The 21,562-nt window shown below is 35.9% G+C and overlaps 1 protein-coding gene across 10 annotated transcripts in view; it reads right to left on the reverse strand.

Moving 5' to 3' along the window:
* The window catches only part of CACNB2 (calcium voltage-gated channel auxiliary subunit beta 2), a 241,378-nt gene that overhangs the window by 36,859 nt on the left and 182,957 nt on the right, over positions 1-21,562 (reverse strand). For all 10 annotated transcript variants that reach the window (XM_068673797.1, XM_068673798.1, XM_068673796.1 and 7 more), the window contains one exon: positions 611-733. In XM_068673797.1, coding sequence (XP_068529898.1) covers positions 611-733 — 123 coding nt within the window. The remainder of the gene's footprint in view (positions 1-610; positions 734-21,562) is intronic.

Here is a 21,562-nt window from a genome sequence, read left to right on the forward strand (position 1 = left end):
TCATGAATTGTAGTGACCGAGGGATTTTTTCAGCATTAAAAAACTGGATAATCTAAAATGGGTCTAAGATATAATTTCAAGTGTATGACTAAGCTGTTGTCCTCAAGCAAATTTTCCAGTTCTTCTGCTACAAATCTCTGTTGTCGGATGGACCACTTTGTGGCAAAATACAATGGAATATGACCAGAACCTGGGAAATCTGGTAAAATGAAATCATTCAGAATAGAGCAGTAGGGTGCTTAGGAAGGTTTGTATAGGAAAGTTACCAAGTTTTAATTATCTTGCAAGGAGGAGAGAAAGAACAAGAATTTAAGTGTTTGAAAGTCCACAAAACCTGAAAATTTTCAAAGAAAAACTACAGAAAAAGAAAAGCAATGCAGCAAACTCAAAGTACGTTTTTTGACAGTTGATATGTATATCTTGAAATTTATGACTTCAATTCTTCAGTATGTGGCTCTTAACAATAAAATATTTTCTGTGTCAGGGAAATAACTTTCATGAAAAACAGGACCTGAAGATTTGGGAGGTTAATCTAACCATTAAGAAATGGTAGCACTGTTACTAAAACAGATCTTTGAAGAGATTCACTTACTCCTTAAGTTTTACTTACTTCTTTAACGTGAAGAAAATCTTTAGCCTCAAATGAGATGGCCATGCCTGGGACTGGAACATCGTCATCATGAGCTGCACTGTAACCAACATTTGTCCGAACTGCAAACGCAACAGGTTTTGTCTGCAAAGTAAAGAAAAAAAAACATGAGGATTTCCCTCACAAATGTGCATATATACAATTGTACGCACAGAAGATGATTTCTGTAAGTTGTCTTTTTAAAATAATAAAAATGACAAGGAACTTTCAAAACATATGCTGTTCTTCTCAAAATATTTGCTGATCATATGACAGTCAATTTATGTGAGGCAAATGGCTGACGCTTTGTTCCGAAGCAACTGAATCATCAGGAATGCTTGTGTTAGGCTCATCCAGAAGGTCAAAGTCTTCAAAAGTTACTAGCAACTGAGAACACAGAAAGACTGAAGCACCTAAAATCTCTAGTTGCCACGGAAAACTCAGAGCAAAAGTCCATATTAAATGTACACTGGATCAACATGTTGTGAAAAATCAACATTCTACAAATCACAGTAGGAACTAAAGGACAGCATCATTTTTTTCCTGTTGTTAAATAGAGAAGCTCAAAATGCGCTTTTATGCTATAAACTATCCATTTAAAACATTATGAAGGGTCATGTTTACTTACCTTTGTTATTTAATATCAACACATTTTATGGATTGCAAGATTTTTTTTTTTTAGCTACTAGCACTCTGAACTCATTTGGGTTAAACCAAATCAGGAATTAGAATCATAAAACAGTTGACAAGCCATAAACTGTGCTCAGTTATGATGGAATTGCACAGTAGATCTTCATTTGGCTGAGATTTATTGGAGATTTCTAACCATAGTTCTGTACTGAGGTGGTCATGCATCTCACTTGCATTGCAGTATATTTCAGAGGTGTGCTTGCACTTGCATGCAACATTTATTCTGCTTTCAAAGCAATTACAAGGCCCCTATTGACTTCAGAAGGGAATTAGAACAAGGGAGTCAGACTTCAGGTTTACCTAGTACTTGCTTCTCGAAGTTTAAATTGCAATGGTTTACTATGCTTTGCTAATATACATAGAAATACAGTTAAAATGTATATAATAATGAGAAATTAGATATACACAATAAAAGTCATGAAATTCAAACATGGTTATGGCCAAACCTATTGTAATTTGGCTCCACTGCCTACACACTGTAATCCCACTCACATCAGCAACGGAAGGAAGAATAAGAAGTATGAGGCACATTTAAATTTATTTTTAAGGAAGCCAAATGGAGTCCTGAGATTTCATCAGCAGCACTAATCTGTTACCTATCCCCAGCACTTCAACAAAAGTTGAGCACTTCCTCTTCAGCTGAGATGAAAGTCCGCTTGCAGTTCTGCTGCCATGCTTGCCTACAGCTACCTCGCACTATGAAGAGTCCCATGTCAGCCCCAACACAGCCTTCAGGAAACTCCACAGTGAGGAGGATCCAGCACCCATCAGGGACCCTGAGCAAGGTGCCTCGCTGCAGAGGTATTCTGAGAGTGTGGGTCATGTCAGGCCATCACCAAATACTGGCCACAGAGAGACTGGTAGATTCCCGTAACTCATACCTATACTGGTAGTCAGTATCAGTAGGTTACAGGTTTTTTCAAGTTTTATTTTCAAGAAGCAGTTGCAGAAACAGCCAGTGGGTCCTGTGGGCCCACACTGAGGCTGAAAGCCTTTCTGCACAGGAAGGGTTAAGCAGGTAGCAAGAGCTGCTATCCAGCTCAGTGCAGCCTATACAAGCCTATATAGAGGGCTTCCTCCTCTTGGAGCTGCAACCAGAACACAGGAGAAAAACCTCCACTGTGGTTTATTCTCCCCCCCAAAATGCCTTGAGCTTGCTCTCCTGGCAGAGGATATGAAGCACAGCATTCCTAGGACCCACCGTTGTCCCACCCCAAATCCTCCACACTGCTTGCCAGGTCTGGTCTAAAGGCCCCACACATTATGGCTGGCATATCTTTGTGAACTGAGACCCACGAGTGCTCACAACTGGTTGAGAAGGGTGTGACATAACTTTTCATCTCAAAATATATTAGAACTTTTGCCAGATAACAGTTTTAGTTTTATTAGTAATGATTTCATTGATGCCAATTTGAATGCTACCAAGAGCAAACATAGTATGGTTTGGGTAAAGAGTACGATATTTTACTAAGATGACAAGGTGAAAACAACAATAACAACCACCTCATTTCCTATGTAAGGAATTGCTTACATTTCTTCATGAGAAGGAAGATATGAAAACACATTGCATACTTCATAAATGAAGACCCAAAAGCCTGAGACCATGAATCATGCAATATTTTTCTGATTACCAAAAATCCCTGACTGTTCCAACCAGGTTGATTCTGACAACTTGCACCATGCTAGAGGTCAGAAATCTGCAGCATTTAAAACCACGATAAAATAGTGATGGAGACATATAAATAATTCTAAAAACAATATCATGCTACCTGGCCTGGAAAGGACAGTTGGAAATGACAGGGGAGAAAGGTTCCCTGCTGCTTAATTTAGGTCTAATGTGCTATAAAAGCCACGGGGTTCCAATAAAGCACATTTTAAAACTGCTTAAATAGGCCTGTATTTGAATGAACTGCCGCAGTCAAACAATTTACATCTAAGTGCATATTCTAGGGAGGATTTTTAATTTAGAAGGAGAAATAGTATGCTTTTTCATAACATTGGGTCAAGATTGTCTCAGTGTCCAAAAATAAAACAGTTACACTAGCAATAAGTTGTGGAATGGGCTTCATATTTACATGGTATTTAAAATCTAAATAGGCATTTGTACAAAGAGATCCTCAGGAAACTATCAGAAAAAGCCTTTATCAATTCTGTTCATTCTTTGAGCGTTAGTGGAAAAATTGTAAAGGCTGTGGATGAAGGGCTCTCCAGGCTGAAACTGGCACCATTTAAACTGTGAGGCTGAACATATTTATGGGTTACGTGGCTGTGATTGTTCTGCTACTAATTCCTCTCTTCCCCATCTCAGTGTCTAAAAGGAGTTGATGACTAGAACTGAGGTTTTAAAAAACTGGTATATCAGTCACCTGAGTGAAAAATAAGCGATCATTTCAACGTAATTCTTACACATGACCGCAGGATTACGTTATTACACATTATTACAGAAGCCACACTTAAACATGGAAAACAATTATAGTTGAAAACAAATCTGCTCAGTACAGTTTCCTGAAACTTTCTGGAGAAAAAAAGTGTTGTTTTTTTTTTCTTTTTTTTTTTTTCCTTGTGCAATGGGACATTAATTAACAAAAACCTACTTAAACCATCTTTGCATATTCTTCCAGAAGCCAAAAAATTCACTTTCGGATAGTATTATGGACAGAAAGTAACACTTATCCCAACCGATGTGATTGTCTGGCAAAAGACAATTTACAATTTACCTTCCATATCAGCACCAAGTTCAGAATAAACTCCACAAATCCTCACATGTGCTTTTAGTTACAAATAGCAAAACGGATAGAGACATATAGAGATGAAAATAGGGAAGTGGGCTCTGTTTTTCTCTTGCTTTTAAGGGAAAATTGAATGTTTTAGGACTTATTTTTCCTTAAGGGACCTCATTGAATACACAAATCAAAAATATGTTTCCTTTTGAGATAAGTCATATGTTATAATAAACAACAACAACAAACACACATGGAAATAATTAAAGAGTAAGTTTTGGCACTTGTGTATTGACATCACGTCATTCAGACTTTTCATGCAGTACATCTTAGTGCTTCTTTATCTTCTCAGAAAAACTATTTATTTATTTATTTATTTATTTTTCCTACTCTGGTTCTCTTTGCCTGTGAATTTAGGTATGTATTATGCATCATATATACTGTGGCTATGAACCACTGCCTATATTTTCTGCTTGCCTCCCAGATTTCAAAACAACACATCCCAAGAGTTCATTGTATTTCTTGTTTAGCTACAGTTAGAATATTACAAACACTTAATTGCTTTTTTGGAGATCACTTCAAGTGTTGTTGAAACAACAACATAAATTTTTAAACAAAAATTAACAAGCTAGAAAAAAAAAAGTAGAATACTATGCATAAAGCAATAATCAAATAGCCAATAATTTAAAATATCTAAGTCTTCTTTCAATGAGAAAAATCCTATTGCTGTTGGAACATGTTAGAGATGCTAGTCAGGAGGTAAATTATATGAAAAGCTTGACTGCATTTGCATTGTGCAACAGAATAAAGCTCAAATCAGAAATTATATTTAAAACATACATGGACACACCGGTTACATTATTCTGATCAAATTCATCCATTAACAGGAAATTTGTAGCAAAATATGTATGGCAAGGGAACTGACTGATTATTTTACTAGATGTTCTTATTAGATACCACCCTATATTAGAGAATGATAGCCACAATGATAAACATTATTTGCATATAAACAATTATATGTAAATATCCGTTATATATATATATACGTATATATATATATATATATAATATATACATACAACAACACAATCAAAAACGAGCAGATGCTTATTTTGCTTTGCATCTTTCTAATACCCTGAACTATTCCATTTTGATGCAGAAGGACACATAACAGGATTTCTGGACTCCAGTATAAGAGAGATGTATGTGAAAGCTAGACACCCAGGTCCTTTAATAAGCCCTTAATAAGTTCACCTTGTCATTAAACAGATGAACTGTTAGAAGGGCATCAAAACATGACTATGCATTCATGAGTACATTTCTGAAAATGGGCATTTATGAGAATGATCATCCACAAAATAAAATTTGGCGATTCCTCTGTAACAATTTAAAAACATTACAGTGTTGATGCAACACGGATGTCCAATTCCTAGCAACCCAACATCATATCTGATTCAATTCCTCTAACATTCTTAGTTTCAACAAGCACTCAGTTCCTATGCCACAGATAGCTATCTATGAGATGGTAGAATTAAGTATGCCAGAAAGAAAAAAAGTAGTCATATAGATACTGAATTCACTGGTATCAAGTACCTTCCTTAAAAATAAAAGCCAACAAAATTATCGGTTCCTTTTTTTTTTTTATATATACATATTCATACAAAACTTCACAACTTTCCTCAATATAAAAATTCTACACTAACAGAATCGATGCTTTATATGCTATTATTCATTTCAATATCAGAAAATATGGATATGAGTAAGCATTAAGTTGTCAAATCTCCTAAATAATACATTATCATTGAACAGCAGAAAATTGAACATATCATTCATTGTTACAAAGAACAAGCTTTCTGCAAAGCTTGTTCTGCATTCTTGTTCCGTAACTCAGAACAAGAATGAAAATATTAAGGAACAATCTCTGCCAAACACTGGTAGGGGGGATAATACACTTACTTATCCTATCTCACATTTCATATATCCTCTAGCAAATATAAAAGAATGCTCAGCAGAGTATTGTGACTTACTTCTAATAGTATCAGTGGATGAAAGACTTTAGGCTGACTAAAGACTTTAAAATCTCTGCTGCATTGCAACAAACAGACAACTTCAGCAAGCTAATGTCCTTGACATACTTCTCAGTATTCTAAAATTTCCTATTAGAGGCTACTCAAGAAAAAAAGAAAAAATGAAAACTACTCCATACCCATCTGAACATGAAAGTTAAGTAGCAGGAAAAAAAAAATCCTTTTTCATTTTCTGCAATTGAAAAATTAATGTGAAAATGTAAGTAGAAAGCAAAGCAGAACATTTAACTTCCAAAACAGTTCATGTCCCATTTTAGATACTCATCATACTGGTACAAAGGGAGACTAAATTACCATGGGATTAGACAACAATAATTAACCTTGCCGAACATTTAAAACTAATTAATTTATAAAATTTAAATGCTAGCTTTTTTACATAGATAAATAATTCTGAAACTTCCACAGAACTGTAGAATTCAGTACCTTTTCTTTTCTTTAACTCTACTGTCTTGGAGTAAAATAATCCAAGTCTGTTATGCAATTCCTTACTTTCCTAAGGATCTCAAAAAAAAAAAAAATAGGACCTTATATTAAATAAATTTAAAAACAAAACAAAACAACAAAAAGCTTTTTTTTTTTTGGAACATACACATATATATGTTTTAAAATATATCTACCATTTGCCTACATATTGTACAGTTCTAAAATTAGACTTGGTCAAAACAGTTAAGTACTTTCTGTTCATTCTCCAAATCTCCAGGAAAACATGATGGTAGTTTAGCACTCACTTAATCCACAGGCAGGACTGCAGGGACAGATATTCCTAGATGTTCAACACTAACATTTTCTCTCTCCTGAAAGGAATAACGCAGCTTGAAAATGTAAACATCTACAAAATGAAGATTTATGACTTCTTTTTATTTTTCCCTCAACAGACAGAATAACCCACAAGGAGAACAATAACTAATCTGTGAACATCACCATAATCTGTACCACTGGGGCAGCAGGTGGCATACTCTGGTGTGGCATTCTTCACAAACCAGTTTCAGCTTCTGATTTACACACAGAATGTAAATCAATGAAACCATATTCACCAACTGTTAAACAAACTTTGGCTGAGGAGTTTTTTGTAACAGAAATAAATTAAAGTGGGACTAGGGGGACCTGACTTAATATTCCTTTTTTTTTTTTTTTTTTCTGTCTGGATCTCATTTCTTCCTTTTCGTTCACAAACTATATTCACTTTTAAACATCTTTGTGCAAACTCTCACTATTAAGTCAATACTATTTACAGTATTATTATACTCTACTACTTATATTCCTTATCATCTGTTTTATGACTAACTTGCATTCAATACGTACACAAGCATTTGCACAGTATCTATCTCACTCAGTTTGTTGATTTAAGCAAATTAGCACCTGCTTGGCTCAGTCTGTACTTGAGAAATATGGCACCCTAAAAAATACAACCTGTTTTCTAGTAAAGTACTTAAAACATGACAGGAGCATCTTTTTCTGATAACTCATTTTAGATTTTTTATACTGTGCCATAAACCCAGTGCATGCAGCCCCTAGGGATCCTCGCCAAGTAGGTAAATTTTCTGACACAGAATTTGCTCACAGAACAGGTCATCTCCCTCATGGTCACTAATTTTGGGAAAGGTGCTTGATAATCAAGGTATCTCCATTTCCTGGTTAGAGCATTCTCCAAGCCACTTTCATTTACACCTGAGGCTGTCCTACACAAAGCAATGTTGAAGGAACACAAGCAGGAATTAAAGCTGCCTTTCCTTTTTTCAGCAGTAGGTGATGAGAATCTAGGGTCTCAGATCCATCTCATTTCTCACTTTACTTCATTGTACCCAGAGTAGAGGTATGCTGCATTTACACAAGTTTAAATGAAAACTGAATGCTGATCAGACTGCATGTTTTATGAAGATAATGTCAGCTAAGTCCAGAAATGACTCAGAAAACGACTTCAGTTATAATTTTGACGAAGTGCTTGTTGATGTTGGCATCTGTGTTAAAGTTCAGAAAATTCATCTTAAAGCAAGTCACCTCCCTTGCTATTTATATATAATGTTATGCATCCTTCATATCCACTTTTCATGGATGTCTGTAACTTTAGCTTGAAAGCAAGGAGTTATTTTTCTCTTGGGTAATGACTATAATGGGTCTCACTTGAAACACTACCAGGTTTGCACTCATGAAAATTTAAAAAAAAAAACACTTTTTTTTTTTTTTCAGCTAAGGAAAGATGATACTACTCCCAAACTTCTCTTTAGTAGTCTTGGTCAGGAGTAAATATGTCAAGTGATGACCTACATTTGGCACTATTTCTGCAGAACAACCCCATACATACTGTTTGTGCCATAAACGAAACTTATACACCACATAGGAAAAAGATCAATAGGAATGTGACAGTGCAATAGCTGCAGTCTTAAAATACATCATTTTGTTTTGCCCTGCTGATGGCTGAGAGTCAAACATATAGTGCAAAAGCCAAATGTTTTAGAGAATTACAAGATTTTTGTGAACAACTCAATTATTTTAAGGGAGTTTGCAATGTTATGAAATAAACATGGTAAACAAAAGTAGCTCAAGTGAAGAATGGAAAAATAAAACTAACAAAAGAACTTTCAGCTTTTAAATTCATTATTTGGTAATAATTTATAATGCTGTAACAAAAGAAACAAATCAAAATCACCTGAGTATGCATACAATTCACAAATTTACATCCTAAACACTGATTATTGTTGGAGCCACATTACGGTTAAATAATTGCCCAATCTCTCTGCTCAGCAACCTCATTGCTAAGGAATCAACAACAGTTCATGGATGTCCCAACGGAAAATCAGAGTAAACCTGCTGTAAAAGTAGCGATCAATAATATAACTTCCCAGCAAAGACTCAGCCCTCTTTTATTTGTGTGGGTGTATGCATCAGACAAGGCTGGTAGCAAGACAGAATCACTGAGTAACTTTGATTGGAAGCAGCCTCTGGAGTTGTCCAATCCATCCCTCTGATCCAAGTAGGTCTGCTTAGACCATGCTGCTCAGGGCTGCGTCCAGGTGAGTCTTAAGTGCCTGCAAGGACAGAGACACCAGCACCTCTCTGTGCATCCTGCTGCAGTATTTGACCACCCTCTTGCTAAGAAAAAGACCATAAAGTAGCCACATATTTATAATTAAGGATATAAAATCACTAACAGATCAGAAATACTGGATTTTATGCTGCATTACAAGGAAAATCAAGCAGTATTACAAGTGGAAATCACCATTTTTCAATTTTATTTGCAAGTGGCCTAAAACGAATATTTTTAAAAAATACATTTATTATTATTATTATTATTATTATTATTATTATTATTATTATTATTATTATTATTATTATTATTATTACCACCATTATGTGGGTATTGGAGTGCGAGGGGGTATTATTTCAGGTTAACACAGCAATTTTATTACTTCACTACAGCAGACAGCAGTGCTTCCATAACTTATCTAATGCCTGAGGCTCAGGTCTTGGATTTGTGCCTCTCAGTGCAAGGTGCTGTACTCAGCACTTCTTACACAGCTGAAAAACAAAAATATGCTGGGAGAACAAAACACAACAAAATTGTAGTTAACAAGAAGCAGCCTAAGTATAGCTACTGTATAATGAGATTCAAACTCTTGAATTATTAAGACTTTTGATATTATGGATCTGTCTTGAGGGACCTGGGAGACAGTCAGCCAGAACATTTCATTCTGGAGCCAACTTTCATCATTTCTCAGTGTCCAAGTCAGTAATTGGATCTGAGTGTATTTTATCACATATTTTCCAAACTAAGGCAACGTGAACTATGGGCAGCTGTTACCGGTGCTTGCACTGCCATCTTACAGCAGGCCGACTTGCCAAATTCTCACCTAGGAGCTTGTGCACCCTGACAGGAGAGCAGCAAGTGAGGAGACATCCCCATTACACAAGCCACAGCCGCTCTCAGCCTTTTTGGCCTCCCAAACAGGCTGTAAGGGAACAACATGAAAACTGAGTTTTTAAAGCTTAAGTGTGATTGGCTTTAGGATCGAGGCCCACCGGTGAAATCCACTGAGGAAATCTTCTCTGAATCCTTTCGGTTACTGAGGCTCTCTGCTACTGGGAGGCCCATCTCAAAGAAAGGAAGGAAAGTTTAACACATCCAGCTGGCACAAAAGAGCCTGCCAGATCATTTTTTTTTCTTAACAATAGGTATGCTTAAGAGAATTTTTTGTCCTCTCATACTCTCTAGAGATACATTTGTTACTATTTTAGCTCCTCTTCACATACAGCTTGAAAGTCATGCTTCCTACTTCCTTTTACGAAATCATATTTGAATAGAGAGTCACCGATGTCGGTTTACATTCAGCTCAGGAGGCAGCAAAGACTGAAATAGCTTTAGTGACGCACACAAAGCTTTTTCATATGAGCTGGGTCTTTTTTTATTAGAGCATAATGCCATCAGTCAAAACTCATCGGTGGCATGGTGTTGTTTGCATGTAAGTATGCCAGAAAGGTGGATCTGCCGTACAACCCTCATGGGGAGCCGATGGGAACAACTGGAAACAGCACAGCTGAAGTCTGTTTGTGCTTACTGAAAACATGCTTATTCTGGCAGCAAAATCCAGCAGATGAAAGCTGTCATTTGCAATAAAAATACTGTGCTGGGATTTCAAGTTCTTTTTTCAATGTCACAAGTGAGGACATTTTATGCTTATGAGACATTTTAAGCTTATGAGACAGCATTTTAGTAATCTTAGCATGTTGGCTAAACCAAGGTTCACATAGAGAAAAGATCTGCATTAGCATTTTCAGACAATTCACAAACAGAAAATTGTCCAGGAAAAGCATAAATCTGTGACACAGCAAACTAAAAGCAAACACTAAATAAATCAATAATGCAATGGCTGTTAAAAATTAAGATGCTATTTTCAAAACCTTCTGAAAGAGGTACAGAATTGAAAATGTTTCTTAATTCAGTATTATGCTTGCAAATTTTATTGCTAGTTCCAGTATTTAAATAATTTCACACTTCATTCTTTTTCAATTGGATCAGAAAATCTGTATGACCGCTAGAGTCAAAGGTTAATGTTATTAAAACATTTTATTTTTACATGATATGTTAAGCATGCATTTTTAAAAAAAAACTATTCTAAAAAATTCTTTCTTGGTTAGAAACATACATTTCATAGCTAGACTGCCCTATTTACAGAAGTGATATGAATATAAGTTTAAGGGGTGATATTTTAGAGTTTGAAAAGTCAAATGTCATATTAGCTCTTAGGACACCAAACAAAAACCTAGAAGTTATTTCAGAAGATGGTAAACTCTACATCTCATTCAGTGGGCCTTTCAAATGATTACAATTTATGTGCATAGCTTATGTTATCCCACTCATCAACTAAGTGCAGTTTCTTAAATCCTGCACTATCTGAGATACTTTCCATATCTAAATTCAAATGGAATCTCTACTCCAAGTCTCCATGACAGCCTAGATACAGATTACAGAAATTATAGCATGACACATACATTTAAAGTTCTGCTGAAAGAACATTTCTTAAAGTTGAAAGTTAAGCATTCCAGACTTCGGAAAAGTCAAAATGGAGTTGCTTTTAACTTAGGCAAACAGTGGTATCTTTAACAAAGCTCTAATTTTGTACAGTATTATGGTACAGCCATTAACTTCATAATGATATGTTGTCTTCCCTCCTAGTATATCTTATTTGCATGCAGGATGGATCTCCCCTTGGGATAGATAGATCAAAAATATATGAAATGTAAAGGCCTATCTATAGCATCCTAAATTCCTCTGAGGGATTAACTGTGGCTGAAGAGTTGGGCTTACCGAGTCCAACAAAAAGAGGTAAGCAGTCAGTAAGGAGTGGTTTATCTTTAAAAATAGCATGAATCACATTTTGCTTCTTTCTTCCACAACTAGTGAACTAAAGCACCAATCCTTAGCTGTCAAAGCATATGAAACCCTATCCAGTACTCAGTGTTACGAGTGAAAGGTTTCTTGAATTTGACACTCAGTATTAATGGAAACTTCTGATCTCGAGCTGAGATTTAGCTGCCCAACTGCTATCCTATAAAGATAAATCAGTGTTCACATAACATTCAGCTTCTCAGTAAGGCCCCACAAAAACTAGAAAATGTTACAGAAATCAGTACTTCCCTATTCTCAATATGCAATACATACAACATTGGGCCACAACAAGAAAGAAAACCAAAAATAATCAACAACTGTGTGTTGATCAAACTACATAGTAAAAACTATAGCATTATATATTCACACTAGAAGGAAAGTTAAGCTAACACAAACCACCTCCATTTTCTAGTTTTAGAACACCTGATAATGCTTATATATGTATTTGTTTTTTGTTTTGGCCAGTGCACAATTTTCTATGTTTAAATAAAACAAACAACAAAAAGATCCCTGAACTAATAATACATTTTAGTGTTGTGTTGACATTTGCATTTATTGACAGGACAACTAAAATCTTTATATTCATTGCCAAAAACTCCTTGCAACTCCAACTGCAGAATTAACAGACCACAAATGGTTTACGGCTCTGTAAGAGGAATAGCCCTAGACAGAGTTGAGGCCCACTTTGGCTGTGATCTTTTCAAATATTTGCTGAAAGCAGAACAACTGTGAGACTTGGGAACTAGAGCTATTTAAAGCAAAGCTAATCAGAAACACATAGTTTTATATGATCTTTATATATTTTTTAAATAATATTCAGCTGAAGGCAACATGAAGCACAAAAAAATATTAGGGCAAATATTTTAATTTTGGCAGAATGACAAACAAAAACAAAATAGATTCTGTGACACTAACTTTATCTGCTATAGTCCTCCTGTAGCTATTATAATCAACTAATAATTTCAACCCTCAGGTGAGACCCATGATCTCAGGTCCTCAGCCCAGCCATTGCTATGGCCATGCACACCTGGGAACACCTGGGAACACCTGGGAACACTCACCCCTCCCTACTCCTCCTTGCGTAGAAGATTTTCTGGGAAGCTGAACACCAGCAGAGCTGCTGTTGCACTGCAGTTCTCCTGCCCTTTTATAGCAGGGTCACGGCCTTACCCATATGTTCTGGTGATCCCTTTCTGCCAGAAAAGACCCCTGGAGATTGAGAATTAAGTCAGAGCAGCATTAAGACTTCTCTGACATAAGCCAGGAACTAGCCAGAATCGTGCTGGGGAGAAGCCAACAAAAGAGTGGCTAAAAGCCAGGATCTGGGCCATTCTTCATCTAAGCTCTGCCAAGAGCAGCCCCTAATCAGGGCCTAAAGATTTAAAAGAGCTCTCATCCCATTCCAAAAACAATCCCTCAAAGTAACATACTAGAAATGAATTTACTTCTCTTTAGTATTTCCTAACATTCCTAAAATTCTTTTCCTTAAAACATCTCATTTGGATTCTTTGCTCCCAGCACAAGATAAAACAGGTTTCCTGGTGGGTGTATGAGATCCAAGAGTGAAATGCGGTGATGACGCTATCCTTACAGAATATATTATACAGCTGGTGCACAGCTAGTCATCAAACCAGCAGATGAAACACTGGCTGGCGATAAACCTTCCTCTTATAGATGTAGAACTGCTAATGTTTAATTCCAGGTTGCATGCAGCAAGAGTTACTACAAAAGCATGAAACAGAGCGACACAGAATTGCATTCTTCGTAAGAAAGAGGCATGGCATCAAAATGGAAAGTGGTGACAAATCCAATTTGGGTTTCTAGAAATAATTAATTTACACTTTTCTTTACATTCCTCAGTGGACTACATTTTCTGTGGGTATGCTGGGAGGTAGTTCCTTGGACTGAACCAAAGCAAGTGGAGCAGACCACACACAGTCTTACCAGAGAACGAGCCTGAGTAGGATAATACCCTTGTACCATACAGCTGCTGCTCTACATAGAGTTTAGCTTAGGGAAAGCACATTATTTGTTATCACCAACAGATGCACTGGGGGGATGCCCAGAGGAGGACATTCATCTGGGGACCCCATCACTTCTTTACTTCTTTTCCCAGCTGGCCAACAGATGTCCTTTTTTGTTTGTTTGTTTTTTGTTTTGTTTTGTTTTGCCTCTCCTCTGCCTCCTCTGTCCCTCACTTCTGGCTTTTTTTTTTTTTTTTTTTTTGTGTGTGTGTGTGTTATTTTTTTCCTTCCACAAGTACCTTTTGCTAGAAAGAGTTGATCTAGGTCATCACCTATAGACCTGGTGACAAGGCCTTGTGTACGCAGGTCTGACTCAGCACCCTTTGTGCATTAGTGCCATTTGGAAATGGCCATTGTGGCACAATTCATGTGCACACAGTAATACTAGGGATGCAGGGAAACAGATGGTAGATTTCTGCTTTTTAATTATGTATTTAATTTAAGTTAATTTTATTAGTAGTGATATTGTGTTTCTCAATTTACTTAAAGAAATTAGGAGACTGTAGTCAAACTTAAAAGGAGGATATTAACCCACAATACTGTTAAAACAGTCTATTTTTGTGAACAAAAACTGTTTATAAACTATGGAGAATGGAGAGCGAACAGCAACAAAAAAATCTGTAGGCATAATTTAATATATTTTCTTCTCATTTTATCTTTGTATTTCTTCCCCAAAGTGAACAGGTGTTCACATCGGCAAAGAAGATTATTCAAACTTGTTGATTATTTGTTATCAAATGCAAGATTCCTTTCATTTATTCCTACGACTTTGCTCATTTTTGAGGCCACATTAGAAGACAAAAGTATGGTTTACCAGCTTACATATAAACTGAATCCTTTTGTGCACAATAGGAATAAAAACTACTTAAAATGAATCAATCAATGAATACAATACTAACTTTACATAGCTTTGTAATTTTTATGACTTTAACACACAACCAGCTTGGTTTTTAAAATATTCATTGTAAATCATTGTTATTTAATATAGCACATCATGATGATACAAAGATTGGTTTCACATGAAACAGTGCAGACTGTGTACCAAATTAAGCAGCATCCTTCCATTTGTTAAGAACTGAAGAAGACTAACTCATCAGTTTATTCATCACAACAAACTGCATACATCTTGTGTTGTCACTTTGCAATGTCACCAATATGGGAAGTGAAACGAACTGGAAGTCCACTATGTAACCAAAATTATGTCTTAATTAACAAAACAGTTGTGTGATAACAATTTGCATAATTAGAATTCATATGAACATTTTCTGGAAAGGAAAAGCAAGATGCTGTCTAGCATAACAAACACATGGACCTCCTCTAGGGTTCAAAATGCAGACTGAGATAGCTCTCTTAAAGTACCTGATTTAAGGATAAAATGGAAAAAATAAAACAAGAGAAGTGAAATGGAAGAGATGTTATCAAGTCTGGAGAAGGAAGTGATTGATGACAATTTTATTTGAATAAATACAAATCATGTAAAAGTAGTTTAAATATGCCATTAAAACAAAGATTTACTGAGAATGGAGCAAACGTCGATACAGAGTAATGCCTTTGAACATTCTGGAAAACCCAAATAGGGAAAACAACATAGAGGGGCTCTTCTACATTTGTTTCTAACCAAATGCTACAAACTGTCAAAGAAAGGGAAGGGAGAGATGTTGCAGTTCTCATAAAATGAAGAAACTTACCAACAGTGAGGAAAGAATGATAATAGAAGAACAAATGCAATGATCTCTGGGAAAGTAGATTTTAATATACTTTCAGTATATTCTCAAGTAAAACTGCTTCCCACGGGAAGCAGATCTCAAGGAAAAATTAGTTCAGGAAAGTGACAGGTCCTTAGTGAAATAATATTAAGGGCAGAAGCACAAACTAACCTATATGAAAAGAAATAGCAGGTACATAACCTGAAATTTAGGAAAGAATACTAAAGGGTAAAACTAATATGAAAACATGAATAACACAAAAACAACAGATTTTTTTTTTTTTTTGTTTTTACAAAAAGGCAGCATAAAAATATATACAATTAGTTAGGAATATTCAGACATTTTTCCTCCTGCTTATAATGTGTATTAATAGTAAAAGGATGATCAAGAAGAGAGAGCTCTCACCCAAAGTAAAAAATAAATAAATAAATAGACAACCAACAAACATTAAAACCCAATGTTCCTAACAAAGCAGAAACACAATGCATTTCTGGTTTAGTCTTCAATTTTTTAAAAGTTCTCTACTCCTGCATATTTAATAATTTTAAAAATGCAGTAATGAAACAAACACCCTGCTAGCAAATGAATAAAAAATTAAGGATAGGGAAGGAAAAACACAGGTGAGAGACAGAGGTTTAATAGCACTCAAGCTACAGTATATCTTTCTCAGGCAATCTTTGATCCATAGGAAGAGGGGATAAAGGACCACCAGAAGAACAATAAGGCTATGTTCAGTTTCTAGAAAAACGTAATTCAAATGAAAAGGTTATACAGAAAATGCTGGAAGATAACAAGAAAAACATCTTTAACAAGTCCACGCAGTCCTAACTTCTTTCTGTAGGAGAATACGCAGACAGCAAGGATTCTCTCTCTGCTGCTCTGATTGATGCCCTGAACTTTGCACCTGAAACAGTCTAAACAAGCAAGCTCTAAAAGTGCTTAAGTAAGGGGACTGCTCAATGGATTGGAAAAGCTGATGGTAGGTTGACATCAAATATGGAAGACGGATTAATTGATTTTCTGCAGCTTTGTGCCCTTTGTCCATTTCTAGTCAGTATTTAACTATTTAGATGATAGGATACAGAAAGTCCTTTTTAGGTTTACAGATGATAGCAAACTGGGAGAAACAACAACAACAAAAAAGTGTAAGAAAGGAGAAGAATTCAAAAATTGTCTTTCTGAATTATTCCAATTAAAAATAGGCCACAATTTAATCAGGAGCACAGCAGATGAGCAGGCTTCATATTTGTGGAGTTGGCGACTGCTAAATATATAACTGACTTGACAGTTGTCCTAACAACAGGATCTAAGGACTGGATCACAATTAGAAATGATGGTCAGACACATGTGAGAGGCAGTACCCTGTGGAGGATGAGTAGGCAAGAATACAGCCTGAAGGGGACAGAAAAATTCTTCCATGTGATTTGAGAGGGTTGGGGCAACAAGAAGCATGTGCTGCCCCACCTTGTGCATAGTGCTTCCAAAGGGTGTATGAGAACACAATTGGTTTGGACAGGAACAGCAAAGATGGTTAGAGAGTTGTAGAAAACAGAATATAAGAACGTTCTCTGCTAACTGTCAGAAGTTTTAAGAATGAGTTACACAAATACTTACCAGGAACTGTTTAGGTACAACTCATACTGAACTGATGGAGAACAGACTTCCTGAGGATCTTCTGAAAACCCTTTAAGTCTTCACTTCATTTTAACCTAAACTCTCACATTTACATGGGTTTATTTTAAAAAACAAAATATCAACCTCATTAAACCCATTTAAATGTAAATATATATTTTAATCTCCAGTCTTGGCCAGCTATTATGTCAAAAGTGGGATCATTTGCCACTATTTAAATCTTTACCAAAACAAACAAACAACAAACAATAAAGATTACTTTAACTACCAGGCAATGGACTGTAGAACTTAATAGCCACAAAACAGTCAAAATTTCTCTGTTTTACTACTTCCACTCACCCAGTCAAACACATGCTGAACTTCATGGAGTCACCAGAAAAGCTCTTTGCTCTTGCATATCTCATAATATTGTTTTATCAAAACAGAGATATTACTAGTGATTTTTTTTGTGTTGGTTTTGTTTCCAAAGCAAACAGACAGACTCTATATGAATATATAGAGGTTAGTTAAGTTGATTCTCTGATTACCTCTGATAATCAACAAGCTTCTCATGTGTTTATTATGTGGCACCTAAATGCCACACAAAAATTCATAAAGCATTCATATGCAGTTTGCAGTGGCAATATGCAGGCCAAGAAAGATGCATTAAAAAAATGAAAGACCCAAAGTGACAGAAGGAAAGATTTTTTTCAAAACAGACGAGATGGAGTTTATAACAACTCAGGAAGCTACTAAGTTCCTGTGCAGAAAACAACCCTTAAAAAAAAGACCATCTGTACTCAGGGCAAAAGTCATCTTTCTCATTTCCAGTCTTCTCAGTTTCATGAAGTTCATTGTTCTAGTTTAAGTTTTTAGGGAGTTTTGAGCAGATCTCAGCCACTCTGAAAAATGAGAAAGATCTCTGTTTTGCTCTGCTCTTTGTCACCACAAGGATAGACTACAGAACGGACTATGGAATGGACTCACCAGAAAGGAGAAGCAAACAAACCCTTGTGTACTGCAGGCAGACTGCTCTACAAGGAAAGTTGACCAAGGCCTGTGTGCTATAACTGCTGCTCAGACTGAGACAGAACTAACTGCAGAGGAGTTAATGCTGGCTCTGGGCTTGGGATTAGAAATTCTATCACCCTGCCTGTGGTTTTTGGTTGGTTGGTTTGTTTGTTACTATAGTATTAAAAATAAAATAAAAAATCCAGTACAAATCATATCTTTTCCAGACATTCACACTTTTGCAACTCAAGGTACAAAGCCATCACCATTTAACTTTCCTTATCGACTATTATTCTAAGTTGACTCCTATTATTTATTCTTATTTTATGTAACAAGTAAAGACAAAAGATATAAACAATTTTTAGGGCAGAAATAGCTAATTTATTCCCCCCTTTTCTACAATCTAGCACTGTATTACCTATTCTGTCCATGTAACTGATTGTTCTTATAAAAGCCCTAGAGCTCCAACCCTTTCTGATTTACTAGCATCAATATTATTTGTTTTATTTTTTATTACACTTTTTTTTTTTCTTACACAGGATCACATTAACCATTTCTGAATTCACAATGAGAGGGTATTGATTTTATATTGGTGTTTGTATCAAGACTGTATTTTCCTTTGCTTCTGAAATCCAGAAGCACTGGAATTAAGCCAACTGCACAGACCCAAGGTGTTTCTGAGACACTGCATACACAACGGAATGAGCTCACAGCATTAAAATGGTGGCTGTGCATGAATGTGTTCTGGTGCTTCCTTGGCTTGCCATCCCACACACCATGACCCCTTCACCCAGTACATGTAAGTTTCCAGTCTTTCACACAAATTTGATAGAGAGGGTAAAAGTCTACACAAAGTAAGTTCTTTTAAGTTGTGGGATAGGTGAGCAAGCAAAAGCAAAGAAAAAAAAACACAAGTATATAACAGTGCCACTAATGTACAAATGTCAACTGCACTTTGCAATCAATCAAAAATCAGAGTCATAGAAAAAGAACATTTAATTCTAGTGCTGGGGAACTTCTTTGTTTTGATGGTAGCATGGTAAAATGACAGTCTCAGCAAAGAGAAATTTGGTATGAAAAAGGATCTAGGGTCTACAAACTATATTTGCCTCCCTAAATACAAATCAAGTTAGGTAGTAAACTCAACAAAAGGAAACGTCTAGACATTCTGTGAAAAAGCTGTGTTCTTTTGAGCAACCTGCAGGAGTGTTTTTCTGCCCTATGCTACAAGCAAGCAGTGATGAGCATGCTGCCTTTCACTGGCTAAATCACATTATACCAGATTTGAACCATTAGCATTGAAAGCAACCAATGAATTCCTCAGGAAGCAGAAGCCGTAGCTGACCCAGTAATCCTTGAGAGGCTTAGGACAAGCTTAGAGCCTTTACAAGCATAGCAGACAAGCACCTAGCAGATCCTCCATCATAAATAGTTTCCTCTCTGGGAAGAGAAAATCCCACCACCCCAATGAAAAGACCTTGGAAGATGTATCCTTCTTCTCCGAGGGGGATATTTAGTCAGGCTGCCGAGACAAGCACCATCCCATGAGACATGGGAGGGGAATGAAGAGAGGGAGGAGACTTCAATTCCTGGGAAAATGCCTCTTGAGGTCAGGAGATTACTGCTGACCAAGCCAAGAAAAGGGATGCACTATTCCCAGAAGGAAGAGGGAAGGAGCAAACAACATAAAACCTTCACCCTTTCTGTTCACTGTATCAAAGTGGTCAACCAAAGGGTAAGGGTAGTTTACTGCTTTCTCATCCCATAACCTCCCAAACTACTAGAAGCCTCAGCCTCGTTATTTCTCTCCCATCAACATTTCATGAGCTGTTTCTCAAGATTTCACCTTTTCTGTTCTTTTTCAAAACTCTTCTACTAGATGACATTGGCATAAGTCTGTTACTGCCTTTGAAAAGTCATCAATTGCCACACTGAAGGTTTATTTTCTGTTTAGATAGATGAAAGTCTTCCAAAATTTCATTGCTATAAAAGATATTAGAGACAGAAACAAACAAACAAGCAAACAGAAAACAAAACCAAAGACAACTATTTCCACTGAAGGACAGGAGACTTTTCACAAAGAAACACAGGGAAAAAAAATAAATAGGTAATAAGAAGTGAAATAATTGTAATATGGGCTGCAAATTTTTACTTAATTTTCTTGTTCCAATATGCAACTAAGCTGTACTGATCTTAAGGTATACACTCACCTTAAACGATGATTAAAAATTCATTTGGATTAGGGGTTAATGAGTTCAAATCAAATTAATAGTAAATGAGTTTTAGAGAAGTGTAAGAATAGTTTTAAGTAAGTTAAATAAGAATAAAATATGAACAATAACAACACCTTTCCAGAAGTTATTCTATTCCAGGGAAAGTTCTCAACCTTTCGGTGAAACGATAGGGAAACATAATTTCATTTCTTTATGTAGCTTCATGCAAACCTGTTAGAAAGCAGACATTCGGTTTTACCTGTACACGCTGTCAGAAAACTTTCCTATGTGTCAGAAAGTTTCAATACAATTAGAAGTACAACTCAGTAAGACAAAATAAGCTATTGGATAAAAATCAAAAATAAAGTATCCTACAAGGTACCATTGTGACAACAGAACATAAGTAACTAATCAACTATTTTAGAAATGTGATAAACCAGCTGTTTTGAAATCCTATCTATTGTTAATGTAATATAAAACTATGTTTTATAAAGATACGCTAATCAAGTGAGTGCTCAAAACAAAGTCTCTTCTTTCACTGAATGGCCACCAACAATCTTGCATTTACTACAATATCCTTGATTCTCAATTAGCTCTCCAATTATGTAACTGTATACTCCATATCAATTTTGCAGGGTTAGTGTCCTCCACTCAACGTTACTATTTCCATTAGCAACATTTATAACTAATATACAAGAACATATCTGTTGTAAGAGCTATTAATTGAATGAAATAATTATAAATGACTTTTCATTCAACATTAATCCTGGAGAAAAAAATGACCAATCGTCACATAGGGTAATTAAGAAATTGTATCTATAACCTCTAGTGCAAAAAATATTACATTGAAGAAACAGTGTCAGAGGGGAAGTTGGTGAAAAAGCAATCTCAAGTCATATGTTTTCTTTGGAGGAAAAGGTAAATCTCCTCTTTAAGAACACAAACTTACTAACCCTACAATTTTTTTTGAAACAAAACAAGGATAACT

The sequence above is a fragment of the Anas acuta genome, chromosome 2, assembly GCF_963932015.1.
Source record: "Anas acuta chromosome 2, bAnaAcu1.1, whole genome shotgun sequence".
NCBI classification, from domain to species: Eukaryota; Metazoa; Chordata; class Aves; order Anseriformes; family Anatidae; genus Anas; species Anas acuta.